The following is a 19,957-nucleotide window of genomic DNA, read 5'->3' on the forward strand; positions in this document are numbered from 1 at the left end:
TCCCTTTGAATTCTCAGACTATAGTATATGGTGGATTTCCAAAGTGCAAGTGCACCTCAGTATGGTGTCAGAAATTGAATTTATTTAACTAGAATTCCCAGAGCTGCTGTTACTAGATTTTCAAGAAGAAAATGTCATTGGTTCTATTGGTTACAAATAACTTACGCAGCCAGAAATGTAGCTGATGGATCTTTCAGCCTAGAATTCCCTGTTCATCTAAAATATCTTCATCTTTCCATCTTGTCTCCTTGCTGAAATCTCCCAAGTTATCTCTATTACTCTAGGACCTGTCATTCCCAAATCTGCCTCTGTACTATGTTCTTAAAGCCCTTAGTATTTTTGATGTTGATGTTAAGCCAGAGGAAGCTAATTTAAGTGGCAGGTGCCCTAAATCACAAGATTGGGGACTTTGTTTAAACTTTTCATGGGAGTAGCAGGGCTAACAAAACTTATGTGTCTTATAGGATTTCTGACAACACAGAACCTGGCATTATTTTACATATAGTTTACATATGATGTTAGTTTTTATATAATATCACCTATAGTATTCTTTAATTTTAAATTTAGTTATAGTTTAATTATATTATTTCCTTCCTTTTTCTCCTCAAAACTCCCATGTGTCCCTCCTCTCTCCTCTTCAAATATGTAGCCTCTTTTTCACAAATGATATTTCATGCATGTGTCTGCTTATACATACAAATGTATTCTTAAATACAAGAATACCTTGTTGGGTCCACATAATCTAATAGAGATCAAAGGACAGCTGGAGACTGAATATCAATGAAGAGGCCCTCCAGTTATTGAAGCTGTCATAAACAGAACATAGAAAAAATCTTATGATAAAAATATGTTGTTTTACCATTTTTTCCCATGATCTCTTCTAGAAATGAAAAAAGAAAAATCTGGGAAGAATTCTTCAGATTTGAAAGATAAAGGTAATAGAATGCATTTGATATAACAGCATAATTATAAGCTAGAGTATCTGAAAAAGTACCTTGTACATTTGGGGCATTATCTTCACCAATGTGCTAAGTAAAATTATGCAATCTGATTATAATATCATCTACTTAAAAATATTAGAAATTAGAAGGATGTGGGAGAGCAAGGAAAGCAATTATAAAGAATGAATTTTCTTAAAAAGTAATATTGATAAGAAAACAAAAGTATTAGTATTCTTATCTCTACAGCCTCTGACTCTCCCCCTTCTCTCTCTCTCCTTCCCTCTCTCCCTCCCACCCCACCTCCACCTCTTCTCTCCTTCCTTCCCTCCCTCCCTCCCTCCCTTTCTCCCTCCTGCTTCCTTCCCTCCTCATCTCCACCCCCTCTCTGCTTCCTTCCCTCTTCCCCTCCATCCCTCCCTGCTTCCCTCCCTCCCTCCCCCTTCCTCTTCCCCTCCCTCTCCCCCTCCCTCTCCCCCTCCTCTCTCTCTCTCTCTCTCTCTCTCTCTCTCTCTCTCTCAAATGGCACTATTTAAAACCTTAAGACTCTTTTGAAACAATAAGTATAAAGAACAGAGAGCATTATATAGTATATATAGAGAGCATTATATAGGGAGCTCTGAATCCTTTTACTTGTCAATACTCAGGCATATTCTATGTGTTTTAGCCTTGTCAGACTTTTATTAATTTGGCAAACATAAAATTCTTATTTATACATCATGATTTCCATTACATGTTAGATGGATTATTTTTCTGCACATCAAAATTCTAGTCTTATTTAAAAAATATTTTATCATAAGCATCCACCTCTTATATTGTAGCCTTCCCTTGATCACCAATCTTTGGAATTTATACAAAAATATTTTCATTTAATATGTATAAGGCATATGTTATCCTATGTAGGGATTTTGTTGCTGGGAAGAGACTGTGACTAAGATAACTCTTATATAAGAAAGTAGTTTATTGGGAACTTGGCTATAATTTCTAGAATTATTCTCTTATCATAATGGAAGAGTATCTGAGAGTTTTATACTTTCATCCCCAGGCAGCAGTCAGACAGGGAGAGGCAATGGGAATGCTTCTGTAACTTCCAAGTTTAACCCCAGTGATTCATCTACTTATGCAAGAACATACCTACTTCAACAAAGGCATACCTATGCCAAGAAGGCCATACTCCCTAATTCTTCCAAATGATTCATCAACAGAGAACTAAGCATGAAAATTTCAGAGCCTATTAAGGACATCCTTATTCAAACCACAATACTATACTCTCTCTACCCCATGGAGTTTAGCCATATCATAATGCAAATGCATTTGGTTTGACATCAAATGTTTTCAGGATTATCTGTAAAATAGGGATTCAGAATCGGATCATATACTTTCAGTATATACTGGTACAGCATATATGATATATATCCAAAATGTGAGAAAAGGGAACAGAATAAAATACCACAGCAACACTGTAAAGCCATGGGGAAAAACTGGACTCATATCTGATGTGAATTTTGTTTTCAAAACTTCAGCTCCTTCCTGCTTTCCTAAGTGGAATATACTTTGCTTTCTTGAGCTGGTTTCACACACAGCCTGCAGCTCATCATGGCACATATACCTTGACTCTGGCATCTCTAACATCTTGCAATCTCCAAAGCAATCTGCTCTTCATCTTCACAGCCTCATGAAGCACATAGCGTTTCCCAAACTACGTAGGAAAATCTACATTTTTCTTTTATCCTGAATACTATAGCACAAGTCATAGGAACAAAAGTTCTATTTGTTGGGAGTGGAACATGGGACCTTCATTTGCATAAGTTTCAAGTATCTTGGTTTCCTTCTCTGCTTAAGCTTTTGTTAAATCCCCTTTCACACATTGAAAGCTCAACTGGGTAAAGTCTTGGCTTGAGGTTACCACTCCCTTTATTCCATTTAGTGTTGAGTTTTCCTTTAAAGCTTTTATCCCCTCCTGCACAAAGCTTGGCTCCAACATTACATTTCCTCTTCTGGTTTTCTATCTTCAGACAGTAAAATTTGCATTTCTCTTTGTTATACTTACTCCTTTTTCTTATAGATCTGTGGAAGGGTGGCATTCACTACTAGGGTGCCTTGAAGTTTCCTCTGCCAATGCCATTAATGCAAAATTCTTCAATTTAGCCTCTGAAAGATTTTTTAGGGTAATGGCAAAAAATGATCTGTGTTCTTTGCCAAAACATCACATGGTGGTAAAGAGGAGAGTAAGAGTAATATTTTTACAGGTTCAGAATTCTCTTTGTCTGCTTCTCTGACTCTGTCTCTGTCTGTCTCTCTGTCTCTCTGTCTCTCTGTCTCTCTCTCTGTCTCTCTCTCTCTCTCTCTCTCTCTCTCTCTCTCTCTCTCTCTCTCTCTCTCTTTTTCCATTCTTTCCTCTTTCCCCATTTCTCTTTTCCCCTGCTTCTCCACTGCTATGTCTCTCTTCTATCTTTCTTTCTCAACTCACATTTGCATAGGCTTCTGTGGTTTAATGTACATCTTTTGCAATTCAGGTCTGATAAAGACTATTCTTTCCTTCTTGTACAGTTTGTGAAACTTTGATTTTACCTGGTATCCATGTCATGTGAATGTGTAGCTCATGCATTATTTTACTATTTAGGTGGCACAAAAAGATTAGGACTTACCTCTAACTCTTTATGTAATATACCTATGAAAATTTAAATTTTACTTAAAAACATCACCTGGGCCAAACTCCAAATTGAAAGGGAGGATGAGTAGGAATCATGGTGGCTCACAGAAGCTTAAGTCAAGATCACAAACCTCTATGAGTCTGAGGTAGGATCTCTACATACATGTAATGTTTGCATTGCATGTTGCTTTTCTTAGACTCCTAACAGTAAAGGTCTGTGTGTTTGCTGGGCTGAGGGGCTGGGGTGTGCCTCTGACTCTTTTGCTGCTCCTGAGACCTTTCTTCTCCTACTGGATTGCCTTGTCCATCCTTAATATGGGAGATTGTGACTAGCCTCTTTGTAATTTGTTGATATCAATGGGAGGCCTTTCCTTTTCTGAAAGAAAATAAAATGGAGGAGCAGTGGATCCGTACACTAGGGCAAGTGAAGAGAGACTGAATTGGAGGGAGGGAAAACTGCAATTGGGATGTAATGTGTAAGAGCACAACAAGAGCAACCATGTAACAGGAAACAAACAAAGCAAAACCCTCTCCTAGCAATGAACTATGATACACTTATGTCTATTTTGAACACTTCATCATGTTAACTACATAGATAATTTGTTACTTTAAAGTACAGTTACTAAAAATGATTACTGTACAGTTATGAAAATGTCTAATGAGACTGTTCCCTTAATTACAATTATCTGCTCTTTGCAAATATCTTCACACTGATTAGAAAAACCATATAGCTATATATGCATCTATAAACACTTAAATATATAATTTTGTTGCTGACGTTTGTTGATTTAAATTATGTAAAATACCTTTTTGTTTTTTATAAGTGAGAATAAAGGACCAACATGTCTTTTAAACATGTATTAGAGATTATTCAAGAGAAAAACATTTTCCTCTTTTAATATAACTTATCATTACTAAAAAAAAAAACTCAAAAATGTGATATCTCATATAAGATTTGGAACTTTGAATGTGTCTGTGGTGACTTTCTTTCTGGAGAATCACTTTGAAACCAGCAGTTGAGACCTATCTGAAGAAGATGAATGATCTCACTTGTTAAGGGTCTCTTACTTTCAATTAAGTGCATTTCAGAAGTTATCTCACTTACTAGAATTACATAGGCCCTCTGACTTGTATTGTCCAAGTGCATGTTGAATCACAGTAAAATTCTAAAAGCAGCATTACCACAGAAAAGTCATTTACAACCACATTTACAAAAAATAGCATAGCATGAATAAATTTAGGGAATAGTATCATTAGACTTGTGTCTTTATTTAAGGAAGAATAAAGAGCTATTGTCAAAAAAATTAAAATACATTGTTGCCTTTTGTTGCTGGCCTGGCTATTAGAATGATAAATACAAGTCATAAACTTTTCTCTAAACCTGAATAGACATGCAAGGGGCCTTGCTACATATAAACCAAACCAAAACAAACCAAACAACAAAACAAGCCCAATGCTGGTAATAGAGGTTATTTGACTTTTTTTTTTTTTTGTATTTCTTTCATACATTGTTTCTCTCTCCAGTAAAGATAGTCATCCTTCAAACATCTCTGTTATGTTGTAATAACTACTTTAATTTTATACAAACACATATACTCACCTCCTTCAAAGAAGACCATAAAACATGGAACTTGGAGACTTCACACCACCATAGTATTAATCTGACCACACCATCATTTTTCTACACACAACCTCCCCCCCCCAACACACATTCAATTTTATACACTGAAATGTAAATGAAAAGCTGACTCTGTTTTTAGCATTATAAATAACAGTATGAACACTGCCATCAATCAATTTTCAAACTTTTCATATATTTATAAGTCTAGATTATGCCCCAGGAAACTCTAGATTTGAAGGACATGATAATTTTCAAATTTTCTCTTAGTTGACAAAATTATATGCATTTTCATATATATTGAAATTTTTATATGTGCTTATCACTGGGAATATTAGATTAAAAAAATTGGTAGCAAACTTGTTGCTATGCATTTACTTTCACAGTAATATTAAGCACTCATTTTTTAAAATTTACAAGGTGTTTCTATATTTATTGTACTTTTTCACCCACACAATTGAAACTATCCATCTTTTATTAGCTGTCACTAACCACCCCCAAACACACATAACATTCACCTCTCCCATAGCATCAAAAGTCAAAAATAGATACTTGTTGACTTTGAGTATGTGTTTTGGTGAAGTGTGGTGCCTTTATTCTTGCGCCTAACTTATTTCACCCATTCTTGACATATTCTTAGCCAAACTTGAATCAGAATATTCTAAGCAATAGGTAACGTTCATTTCCAAAAACCAGGACTTTGAAACTCAGTCCCCAAACCCTGAGGTAGAAAGAATAAAGGGACAACCAAGGTAGGTCTCACACTTTCTCCATTTCTATTACATAAATGTTATTTCAATCTGCAAAGATTTTATTAAGCTTTAATGTTGCAGAAAAAGAAAAACCGAAAAAAGTTGATTTAACCTCTGTGGATGAATAGGTGGTTGGGGAGCAGTACTGTTGGGTATAGCATTTTCCACAGGCATGTCTTCAACTCATTTTATGAAAGTACAAGACTGAATTAAATTGAGTCAAGAAAAGCGCTAACTCACATTCTTACCTTTCTTCAACAATAGGCCGCCTTCAACAAAAGGCCTTTTTTGTTCTCTACATAACCACAGATTTTTAATTGAAGATTTATTTTGCTTCTAAGCAAAGCAGAAATAAATAAAACTCTAAAGAAATAATTTTTAGTGTTAATTAAATATTTTGGGGAGCTGTTCATTTATTGTAGCCCAGTGTTTTACAAAATCACAAGTTAATATATTCTTATCCTATAAAATACCTCTTTTTTAAATAAACAAATATAGATTGCATAACAATATGTTTACTGGAAGTAAAAATAACCAAGGTTTGTAAGGCTTTATTCCTGAAGGTAACCCTTACTAAGCTCATTGAACATGGAGAAGTTGAGCTGGTGCCTACATCAAACCTTACTTAACACCTCCTGTTTAGGGTCCATGATATGGAAAATTACTCTTTACACTACCAACCCAGCTATAAACATCCATCTACAATGGACTGACTGCCAGGTGCTCTAGTGCAATTGTGGCACAAAGCTGATAGTAGTAACCAACTATTACCTGATTATATTTAGTGTCTACTTCATGGAAACTATTCCCAACACTTCTTGAATAACCAAGAACCTGAGACTAAATAGGCCAGGTGCCTAGAGGAAATACAAATACCAAAGTTCTGCTAAAGGGATATAGAAATAAAATTTTTCTGTGAAGCCCTCATATTATCACAGATCAAATAGAACCATAAAATGCTATCACACGTAATAGGTTGAACAATAATAGTTGGTTACTACTTATAAATTTTAAAGTTAATTGTAAAATACATAAAATATATATATTATGTGTTTGTCATAGGGAATATTATATATCTATCTCTTTATATACATTATATATATATATATATATATATATATATATATATATATATATATATATATATATATAATATTACATTATATAAGAAAATTAACCAACTGGAGAAACTATGCCTAAATGAACTTCCACACAGTTAGATCAGCCATTCGACCAGAGGCTGTGAATTCAAATTGGATTTTAACTTTTCACCATTCAATATATTTTTATGTGCACATTCACCATCAAAATGAAAAATCCAAGGCAGTGTTCGAAGTAGAAAAGCAAAGAGTCATTACTCTCTTTAGAAAAGTATTCATTGTCTGCAAGTCTTAAGTATCCCTTAATATTTAGTCTTGCTTAGTTTGTTTTTTCTCTACATTTTATACTATACCTGCGTGATCAGTTGTTTACACAAATACATGTAGATTATGGACTACATTATACATATTAAAATAATATTCCTCCTTTTCATTTTGAGAGCAGCTGAACTTGCATGCTATTATTCATAGGAAGTCCGTCTATTTTCCTGAATATTTTATGATAACATTTTCTATAGAACTGAACAGTATTCCAATTTATATTTATGCCAAATTATTATAGTTCACTCACTTTTTTGCCTTAGCCAGCGTGCTGAATAAAAATACAACTATATTTGTGGTAGGTGGCAATGTTGATCCATGATACTGATGAACATCTGTCATTGGAAATATTCTTGAAGAATGAGTGAAATAGAATATCTTTGGCAAAACTGAACACAGAATAGAAAAGACATAGACAGATTAAGCGAGGAATTGAGGGAATAAATAGGGGCATTGCAGATGAGAGAAAAGAAAATCAGCAATGTTTTTCAAACTACACAGAAAGTTTTACATCATGGATGAAAAGATTACTGAAATTTATTTAAACACATTCAACATTTAGATAAAGACAGTAGTTTGGAAAATAAGTATAAATAACAAAAATTTATTTGAAAAGAGGATAAATTGAATGGAAAATAAATTATTCTCAAAGTGAATAACAGCGATTTACTAAAAACATAGACAATTTGAATAAATAAGGAATCATTATCCTCAACGTGACACTCAGAGTGAAACATGGATGTGCTGACAGCTTTCTCTCTGTGAAGAAAATTGCTTCGGGTGATAAAATTAGGTCGCAAAATGAAGTTGTTCTAGGATGAGACAATCCATGCAAATCTACACCAGTCTAACCTCCTGGCAGAAAGTCTTGAAACACGGTGATTATGAAATGCAAGAGAGACTAGTGCCTTAGAAAAGAGAAACTGTGTTCAAATTTGTTGACCCCAACGACTGTGCTGTGTGTAGTGTTATCTTCAGGGGCAGCATAGCTGTGATTAGCTTACAGTGTGCTTTCCCATATGCAGTTATCAGACTCCTACTTGAAGAGAAGTCCTACTTCTCTCTATATTTTTATAACAAAAAGAACACTTGGAGGTCCTGGAGAGACATCCCTGAGTTGCAAAGCTGGTACAAGGCCAGGAGATTTATCAACACTAAAGAAAGAAAGGGGAAGGTGACACTGTAATGCTCCTAAAGTACATTTATTTTCATAGACAAACAGAAGTCAGGGCCTTGTGAGGAAGAAACATTTCAAATGTTTGATCAAAAGGGACACTATGGTATTCCTCTTAGTCAATGACTTACAATGATATTTTCAAAAAATAAGATTCCACTTAACAATATAACACAAAAATTATGTAAATAAAAGAGCTAATCACAAAAGATTTTCATAAGAAAGAGGACTTGTTATCATAAAAAAATAAAGACATTAAATGTCCTAGTTATAGTCACCTGAGATAACATGTATATAGATATTTAAACTATTTCTATAAATTAAAAACCACAAAATTCCAGCTTTGCAACATTAGTAATGATTAGAAAGAAAGATGATAAAGATTAAAAACGAGTTCCATTATCATAAGCACATCCAGGACAATGAATTATACACTGTCACTTCAATTTGAACATTACATCACAAAAAGTGTCCATGGAACTAATGGATCATAACTGAAAATATAAAGATTGGGTAATTGCCTTTGCAGAGTTTATTGCTATCTCTCTGAAAAGGTCGTTCATAGCCATACAGATTTAGCTAGCTTATAAAACTCCTCGGTATAAAACCAAACTACTCCACAAGTTCAGCAATAGGTCATACAATATTAATTTTAAAAATTGATATTATTAGCAAGAGAGACACATGTCTATGCATAAATAAGTTTCACTATATATTTGTAATGTTTTTATGTTGAAATCATGAAACAAATATGAAAACGCCTATAGAAGAACCTGAATAAATAAAAAGTGTTGCATTTTCCTCTCTAGAACATATCATTTTCCTGGCCTGTGAGATGGCTCAGCATCGGAAAATCACTGCTGAGGAGCTTAAAAATTTGAGTTTGATCCCTAGGACTAAAATGGTAGAAGAGGAGGACAGACTACTCCAAGTTTTCCTTAGACCTTGACACGGGTACAAAAAAATAAATAAACAAAATATGACTAACATATTTTTAAAATAAGATACAGAGTGTATCATTTCCTTCTAAAGTAACATATATTGCAATAAATTAGTTTAAAATATAACATATTTTCTAAAATTTTCATTATAAGGGAAAACAGTAACAGTGGAGGAAAGGGTCTTGAAAATGAATAAAGATGGAACTTATCTATCCAGGTGTAGTTGTTTATTATAAAGTTATTTTAATTAAAATTTTGTACTTAGCATGATTCATGCTGACAATGAGAATATGTGTCATATGCAGCACTGTATATATATATATGTAAATATACATAGTTATAAGCATTTAAAATTTTAAAGCATAGTAATCCTTTGCACAAACGGGCACACACGGGCACACACACACACACACACACACACACACACACACACACACATTTTCTACTTAAATGCTCATTAAAATGGAGAGAGTAGACTGAGGAAACAAGCTATTTCTCACTTACTGAATATACTGTCCCCTTTACTCCTATATGGTCTTTTTTTTGATGTAATTTTTAAATGTCACATCAATCCAATTAGTTTGAGTAGTTATTTTAACTTTTCTGAATGAATCATTTTTCATATAGGATCATTTACTATGTTTACTAATATGAACCAGATATACGCTGATGTATGTCTACACCAGAAATATTTATTGGTAATTATTATTCCCACTTAAATTTGAAAGATTCATACCACTTTCCTGAGAAAGGAAGACAAGTTTACTTGGGGACTTTACTTTTTCATACCAAACAAACAAGCAAACAAACAAACAACCGGAACAAAAGGACTCACAGAGTATATTTGTTTGTCACCTTAGCAAGTAAGTGAAAAATTACTGAATTCTCTAAGTCCTAAAAGTTATTGGATCATTTGTTGCACTGCATCGAATTTATCATACCATCTTCAAAGAACACAATGCTAGCTCTTATTGAAGAACGTTTGTGTGATGTACATTTGGTGCAGTCAGCCCCAATTATATCTTACCTATTTAAATATACATACTTTATATTTTGGAAGCTTCAGGGAAAAAGAAGCAAGAAAAAAAAGAGAGATAAGGGCAGGCTGACACTATTAGGAATGTGGTACCTTATAAGCCCACAGAGAAGACAGTGAATTAAGTGTTGACAGAATGAGCCAAGAACAATGTGTGCAGGTCATCTGGGCTGAAAAGAGACAAAGCCATCTGGCTTATTATGTGCTTCAGTGTCTACTCAGCAAAGCCATCTGACCATCAGACAGTCTCCTTTGTGTGTCTTGGCCAATGAAAGACTACAAGATCTGATCGGGGTATCTGCATTAAATGTTATGCCCTTCAGTTACAGTCAAGTATTAGAATTTTTCCTATCTGGGTTTACGAAGAATAACTGTTTTTCCATGTTGACATAACAGCTTGAGAGTGATATTAGACCATTAGATAGGCAGGGAGAAACAGGGAAGATATATAAGTATGAGGTTGCATGTGTGTGTGAGAAAGAGAGAGACAGAGACAGAGAGAGACAGAGAGAGACAGAGACAGACAGAGACATAGACAGAAAGACAGAGACAGAGAGAGAGGCAGAGAGATGGAGAGACAGACAGAGAGACAGAGGAAAGAGAGCATACATATGAGCAGTAGTAGAAAGAGGGGCACAATTCAACTAAAATCTAAATGTTAACTCATGATATGAAAACCATGGGCTTACAGAATGTTCATAAATATAATTTAAACAAAAATGCCACCAATTTATCTTAAAATAAACTTAAATACTTACTACTTAACATTAATTTCTGAGTGCAGAAAACAGAGAAAGCAATAAAGTAGCAAAGGCACACCAACTGCCTAGTACACTGAATCTTTGAAAGGCTTCATTCGTATATTCAGTTGAATTTGAATAGAAGACTTGATTTTGGTTGTTGTTGTTTGGTTGGTTTGATTTCTTTTGTGTATGATGCTTTGTATTTAATACACTGGCATCAGCTTCTAAACCAGGAGCTACCCTACCCACACTGGTTTCCAGTGAGCATTAGTTATTTGAACTTTTTTGTTTAATTAAAAGGGAGCATGAGAGGATGTGTTTGAGCTTAGATCAAGCAGAGCATTTACCACAGGACCACAGGCAGGTCTACTTAGTAATCGCCACTGATAGGGTGCATACTTCTCATTCTGCATTTCATCATTGCATGTCTTGGATGTCCATGTATTTCTGTGGATAAACTCCCCTTCCTGTATCAATTGTATTGCCATAAACTTTTAGCTCTGGGCAATTTTGTCCATCATTTGTCTTACTTTAGAGCAAGAATATGTAAGGAAAGCAAATGAATCTCTTCAGTTTTCCATTTGAAGTGGACTGTAATTTCTTCTTCTCTTATTTTTTATATATGTTTTGTCTTTTGTTTGTAATAATTTTGTTTGATTTTTTCAAAGTTTTTCAAAATAAAAATATATATTATTTACATTTCAAATTTTATCCCCTTTCCCAGTTTTCCCTCCATAAGCCCTGTGTCCCATTCTCCCTCCCCATGCTTCTATGAGCATGCCCCAACCCCACTGCCTTCTGCCTTCCATCCCAGACATCATCCTGCACTAGTGCTTCAGGCATTGGCAGGACCAATGGCTTCTCCTTCCATTGATGTCCAACAAGAACATCCTCTGCTATATATGCAGCTGGAGCCATGGGTCCATCCATGTGTACTTTTTGGATAGTGGTTTAATACCTGGAAGCTCTGCTTGATTGCTATTATTGTGCTTTTGGGGTTGCAAATTCCTTCAATTTTTTCGGTCTTTTCTCTAACTCCTCCACTGAGAGGACCTCACTTTTAGTTCAATGATTAGCTGTGAGCATCTTCTTCTTTATTTCTCACCACACTCCCTTAAATACTCAGACAAATGTTCAATATGCATAGATAATATATTTCTTATATGTAAGTAGGTTCTTTAATTTGTTGTTTCAATAGAAAATTTTCCTAATGCATTATTAGCTCTGGAATATATTAGGTTGCTATCAAATTTCTACTAATATTTAGAATTATTCCTACAAACTCAATTTACCAAATTAATTATGACATATTGGGATATAATGGTTTGACTCAAAAGCATAGACACCTCAGTGACTGGACTCGAGCATGTGCCATCACCCTAAGTCTAAATATAATCTAAATAATGTAGTTTATCTATATAAATTTGGCTTTCTATATTGTTTTGTATGTGTCATGATTGAAAGCTTTTGATATAGAAATAACATTATAGAAGTAAGTTTTTATCCACCTTCCAAACAGTGGAATTAGAGAAAAAAATAATCTACCTCTGGATCTGATTTGTGCTGTTTATTCAGCAAAATGCATTTGGATCATTAAGCCTTGTATTGTCATTAGTAAAGTGGTCCAATATTTATTTAAATGAATTACATTTGAAGATTATATAACATGTTCATTTCATCAACAAAGAAAATAAAAAAGAATCTATAACAGCTAAGGTAGATAGTATTGATTGTAAAGTACTAATGATGATAATCCTGAATGAACATTATATAAATAAAATATATAATGCATTTAATATACTTACTTTGGAGGTAATACTATATGCCAAATGCAGAATATCACTGGCTACTGTGATATTGATTAGTATTTCACATGTAAGTCTTATTTGTCCTAATGTAGTTAATAGAAACTATTAGGTAACAACAAAATAATAGAAGTTATCAAATATATTCATGTTTTATTTTGCAAGTATTTAAATTGAAGTATTGTAAAATGAATATTCTCGAATTTATACACTGAATTGTTAAGTGGATGAAGCAGAAACTTCTAAACAAAAGTGTTCTTGTTTCTTCTTTTTCTGTCATGCATTTTAAAAGCCACAGACTGCCCAATCTACCTCAGAACACAGTGTTGATGACATTTAAAACTCATTAATGAAGCTCCATTCCCTAGGCCCAATAGCAATTTACATTTTATAAATGAAACCAACAACCTAGAAAAGTGGTTGCCTGGTACAAAAGGTCTGGTTCTCTGATGAGTGCCTCTGCTTGGGGATTACTTGGTTCTAAGTTTTTGAAATGCTCAAAATACAGGCCTCCAGTGTCAAATGTTTATTCCAATCAGATACTGTATTTATATGCATCACTAATCAGTTTGAGAGAAAACTAAACAGTAAAAAGGGTAAAAAAAAAATAAGGAAGCCCCTGCATCCTGGCATCAATGTTCTCATACTTTCTCAAACAATGCTTTCTTTTCTTTCCTGACACTTCAAAGTTTATCCTTTGATTACTTATTTTTAATGGGTATTTTGGGGATAGTTTAGTTTCAGTGTTCATACAAGTTCTATCTAGGAAATAGATTTTAATATAACTCAAAGCTTTTTTACTGATTAATAGACAAGTCATCTGTAAAATGAGCATTTATTCATTAGGCTCTAAAATCACAGAAAGTTTTAATAGCAGCTGCTCTCCTCAGCAAAATTCAACTTCACAAAAGAATATATTTTCTAATAGGAAGCTCATGGAACTTTCTCCAAATTTTACCTCATTATTCAGATACAGTGAAAGCTCCAATAGATATAAGAAAATTGAAATAACATTCTTGCCTCTGACATAGTTAAAAGCTGGACATGAGCAACATCACAAAGAAAAGAAAGTTTCTAAACTCATGACAACTGAACAGCTCATTACTCAATGAAAATGGGTCAAGGTGCAAATTAAGAAAGAATATAAACATGTTTTAGAATTGAATTAAAAAAGAAAACATGATGTACCCAGCCTTTGGGACACAATGAAGGAAGTCATAGCACTGTCTACAGAAATATAAAAGGTGAAATTTTATGCTAGTAATTTAATTGTACAACTCTAATACAATAACAATAAATAACACACATGAGGAAGAGATGACAAGAAATAATGTAAATCAACTTGAAAACAATAAAATACAAACAAACAATACAAAATGAAGTCAATAAAAGGAGAGACAGTTCTTTGAAAACTGCAGAGAAAATTATAGACACATTTCTCTTATGAATATAGATGTAAAAATGCTCAATAAGCTAGTTGCAAACCAAATATAAGGGTATGGAAAGAACATTACCCACAACAATCAAGTTGGCTTTATTCTAGAAATGCAAATATGTTTCATTATACATAAATCTATGGAGTACAGTCCACAACAAAAGAGGCTGAAAGTTGAAAACATACCTTCAGTCCATTAGATACAAATCCAACATCTCCTCATGGTAAAAGTCCAGAAGACAATGAGGCTATATGGGACACACACCTCAGCATAATACAGTGAATTCATACCAGACACATACACAACTGTAACCTAAACCTAATAAAACAAAACAAAAAATTCAATATAGTATGTGAAGTCTAGAGCAATAAGACAACCAAAAGAGATCAAAAGGATATAAATAGGAAAGAAAAAAAAACCAAAATATCTTTACTTGCAGGTAATATGACTTTATCCAAATCATCTTAAAATGCCACCAAGAAACTAATGCTCCTGAAAAATATCCAGCAAAGTTGCTAGTGGTGTAAAAAGCTGACACACAAACATAAGTAGCCTTTCTATACTCATGTGGCAAAAGAACTGCACAAAAAATCAGGGAAGCAACACCTTCACAATGGCTTTAAAACAACACAGCACAAAGACAAACTTTGGTAAAGTGACACATGCTTTATTTTAGCACTTGAGAAGTAGAAGCAAGCAGATCTGTGTGAGTATGGGGTAGCCTGCTCTGTGCACAGGGGTTACACATAGCCTGTGTTACATAGTGAGACCCTGTCTAAGACAAACAAACTTTACAACTAAGTAAGTAAGTAAGTAAGTAAGTAAGTAAGTAAGTAAGTAAGTAAGTAAGTAAGTAAGTAACAAAAATATTTTAGAGTAAGCAAGCAGTTGAAAGATTCATACAATGGCAAGGTTAAGATACTGAGAAAAAAGTAAAAGGCAATGGGGTGGAGACGGTGATAAGAGGGAGTGCGCCTTTCTGAAGGCAAATGGAGGAGAAGGGAAGATGGGATCAGGGTGGGGGAAAGGGACAACATCCCAAATGTAAATACAAGGTATCTAATAAAAATTGAGAAAAAGATAGATGCCATTCATTGATCATTTACTACTTAGTGTATACATCATCAAATTCTGCAACTTGGGAACCCTAGGTTAAGTTTTTACTGATGGCAAGTTATCTCAAAAGGGGTAATAAAATATTAATAGAACTATATAAAATGTACTTATATTTCCTTATATAAATATTAATATCTTGTTTGTTCTCTAGAATAATAGGAATGTGTGTAATGTCTATTGATGTTTTTCACCTTGACTATATCTAGAATGAAGTACAGTGTAGAATTGAAGAGCCTGCCTGTGCTCCAGATATTGAGGCTGGAAGACACAGTTTATAACCTGGCATGGAGATCTTGATGCATAGTTGTTGCAGTAAATATTTAAAAAGTGGCAACCTTTTACCCCAGGCTGGTGCTGGTTCCCATCCGGCACTTCAGAGATCTCTAATTTGGCTCTCCATGCTGCCTCTAAGAACTCAGGCATGGTTCAGTCCCTGCTGTTTCTATCCTGGGTGGATACGATTGCCCCAGTGTTCCTTCCCTCTGCCACCCAGTTCAAACACGACTCCACATCCATTAACTGATAAAAGGGTTTATATGCTACATGCTCATTTCACAAACCCTCTACACAGTAAGCTTACAACCAGTGGACAAAGATGTAAATTTACCATCAATATGAGATAAATTAGACCCATAGAAATAATCATGAAAACGTCATCAAGCTAGAGATATGCCGAGAGGAACGTACACATAGGCTTTCATCCTTTCCTCGGTGAATCACCCACTCCTCTCCCTCTCTTTCACTCCTCCAGCCACTTTCCCTGCCTACCTCTCCATTGTCCAGTCATATATGGACTTAACATCAACTCACACATAGTGGCTATGAAAAGCTCAGACCCAGGCTAGGTAGTACAGGCCTTTAATCTCAGGAGGTAAAGACAAGCAGATCTCAAGCAGAGTTCAGGGTTAGCCTGGGTCAGAACAAGTCGCAGATCCAGGCTTGGTGGTACACAGCTTTAATCTGGGCCTCATCTTCTGCTGGAGACCAACATTGGAAGAAAGAAGATTTGCTCTTTTTCACCTTCTTGCATTTACTTGCCGGCACATCTGTTGGAATCTACTTCTACAAAAGACCATCTGAAACAACCAGCCTTGTGGGACTGAGCAACTACTAGCATTTTGAACTCCCAATTCTCAGCTGACCAATGTTGGGAAGTTGGACTACAGACTTTAAGTTATCATAATAAATTCCCTCAATACAGAAAGGTATTTCATGTGTTCTGTGACTCCAGAAAACCATGACTAAAACAGTGTGTCAACTGAGGAAGAGTAATATGTGCCGGGTCTAAAATTCAGCAGTAGAATCAGTAACAGTTCTACCTGATTTACATTTGAGTACTTAACAAGGCAGCATGTAAATGGCTATGCAAGTGTTGTGTAATGAATGTCATTCTAATTGCTTGGGGGGGGTATTGTGATGCATAGAATTTGGGTTTGGGCAGATGCACATTTGAGTGATTAAGTTAATCTCTGTGTTAATTTTTATTTTTATGTTCTTCACAATGAAGTTCTTTTTTATTAAAAATGGAAATCCACTGTGAAAAACCTTGACTAGAAGTGACTAACGTGAACTTGACACATAATCTGTGCTTAATGAATAACACAATTATCAGGGTGGCTTTTATGCTCTTTGAAGGAAGACAAGTGTTATGTACTGAGAATTAGTCAGAAGCAGTTTCTGTTCCAAGAAGGAGAGCTATAAATCCCAGGAAAGCTCAGTTATATGGAGAATGAACCATAAAAATATTAAAGTAACCATTATTGTATTAATTAATCCTATAATTCTATAAATTTAATTCTATATATGTTAGTTACATGCATTTTAAAATATACACTAAATTAAATTATATTGCCAACTTTAAAGATGAAAACATTCATGAGAACAAAATAATAGGTAGTTAATCTCATACTTATAATTTTATAACCAATTTAAGGGAACTTAATTGATTTTCTAAAATTAGTAACAATGGAGATAATCACACTATTTTGAAATAATTAAGCTAACCACCAGGTGGCACTCCATGAATTGAGTCTGGTGGTTCATAGAAAATTAAATTTGTTGAATGAAGAAAAAAGTAATGATACTCTTTTTCTGAGCATTTTAACTAATTTCCTTATTTGTAATAAATAGTGAATTTTTAGAATAACAGAATACTGCCTGTTATTGAAGAAAATACAAATGTTTTGACTAGCATAAGATTGTTTTGTTTTGGGTTGTGTTCTTTTTTGTCCATTTTAGTTAGAATCACACTATGTAATCCTAGCTTGCCAGGATTGCATCATGTAGACCAACCTGGTTTCTAACTCAAATAAGTGTGTTTGCTGTCCCCTGCCTCTAGGTTCTTAAGAATCAAGATGTGTGCCACTTTGACCAGATTGAGTAGCATATGGTTTTCATAAGCTGAATTTGAAAAACAAGCTCCTTCATTTGTGTGTGTGTGTGTGTGTGTGTGTGTGTGTGTGTGTGTGTGTGTGTGTGTGTGTGTGTGTTATCTGTACCCTGAGCTACTAGCCGCTGGACCCTATATGCCGTTGGGGGTTGGAGGTGAGGTGGTCTCTCAACACAGACTCTGGGAGCAGGTGAGAAACTCCTCAGCAAGCTTCCTGAACACTGTTGCAAGCTCCTTCAATACCTTGCACCTGTGCCCCCATTGGTTCCAAGAAAGTATCTCTTCTAAACACCAGTTCCTGATTGGCTGGCCTTGTCTCCACACCTTTAATCATTGGTCTCTCAGTTAGTCTTCATTCAGGTCCTTCTGCAAGAGATGCTTTTGCAGCTGCACAGCCTCCAGTGTTCACAGAGAGGCTGCTCTGCTGTTCCTGGTACATATCTACCCTTTCATTTTTAGATTTTGACAGTCTAGTGAGAATAGAGTCCCATTGCCTCAATATTGTTGACCCTGCCTCAGAGGATTCCCAGTATATTAGACTGTGCTTGTCTTAGGTTGCCCTGTCTTTGAGTCTTGGGAAGACGGCACGAGAGAACCAAAAACGGCATGGACTATAGAGACAATTAGCTTTGAGGTCAATGGGAAAGTTTTCAATTTTAAATCGTGGAAACACAAGAGTGATCTGTTCCTCTCTCATGTTTATATCAAATGTTTTCACTAAACTTGAGATATAGTCGCAGAAAGAAAGAATTACATTTAGAGTGGGTTGTGTTGTCAGCACTCTTACTGGTTGGTCAATGAAGGGAAATATGTTATCACTGTAGGATGTATCCTCCTGTAGGATGATGCTGGTATCTACAACAAAAGGCCCACTAAATTTGTCACCTGTTTGTTATCATATCTTGTTAAATACTTACTTTACTATATGAGATATTTATTTCTAACATTTTACAGAAAGGTAACTTTTTACAAACTAAAAGAAATAATTTAATGTAACTTTATATACTTTAGATTATTTTAAACTTGCAATATGTGTAAATGGCAAAAGTAATTTTAAATGATATATATTTTTAAAATCTATATATCAAGAATTTTGGCTGCCATTCAACTGTGGTTAACTACTTTGTTTTTCTCTTCCCATATTTCATTGTAGTTTTTTCAAGACAATGATAGGAAGCAATATCAGTCTTCCTAGTTCTGTCTTGTATTATAGAGAATATCTTGAAAATTTAAAACTTTATTAATTATAAGTAAGAACATTTTAAATTAAATTTATGCACACAGTTTTTTATTGATAGTGTGCATCATTTTGATCTGAGCAACCATGGAGTATTTTACATTAAATAAAAATGTGTAGAATGAAAGAAGTAAAAATAAAAAAGAAACAATAAATAGGCATTTTAATAAAGCCAGTCAGCAAGTGATTGATAGCATATACTCCGGTAATGTCACTGTCATGTGTCTGCAATTGTGTTGATATAAAATTTACAAATATGTAACAAGATAATTATTTTCAAACAGAATAGAATGAGAGCTCGATTCATGAACGATTTTACACTGCTACGATATTAGTGAAGAGTGTTCAGGATGCTACGATGTGAAGGCATTTCTACAGTGTGTAACCATCATCAATATCTTCATGGTGATGATGTCTTTAAACTGTAGCCTTTGGAATGCATAAAGAGATAGTAAACTCAGTGCAATAATGGTGGAGTGAGTGCTGACTTTATGTTAGAAAGACATGGACTCTCTTTATCACTGGTTAAAGATGTGACTTAACAGACTTAATGCTTCTAAAGGGCCATGCCCCTATCTTCTGCGTGAAAGTCATGATACTCACCTGTCAAGGTTGTTATAGGTAACAAACATGTTGCTTTCCATATGAGTCAGCTCCAGTATGTGATAGCTGTGTTTAGAAGGGAGTCTAGAATCAAG

The 19,957-nt window shown here is 34.6% G+C and overlaps 1 protein-coding gene across 6 annotated transcripts in view; it reads left to right on the top strand.

The window, feature by feature from the left end:
• Nucleotides 1-19,957, top strand: part of TRDN (triadin) — a 357,916-nt gene that overhangs the window by 275,106 nt on the left and 62,853 nt on the right. For all 6 annotated transcript variants that reach the window (XM_080929343.1, XM_080929344.1, XM_080929341.1 and 3 more), the window contains exon 21: nucleotides 885-935. In XM_080929343.1, coding sequence (XP_080785469.1) covers nucleotides 885-935 — 51 coding nt within the window. The remainder of the gene's footprint in view (nucleotides 1-884; nucleotides 936-19,957) is intronic.

This window comes from Micromys minutus, assembly GCF_963924665.1.
Source record: "Micromys minutus genome assembly, chromosome: 15".
NCBI lineage: Eukaryota > Metazoa > Chordata > Mammalia > Rodentia > Muridae > Micromys > Micromys minutus.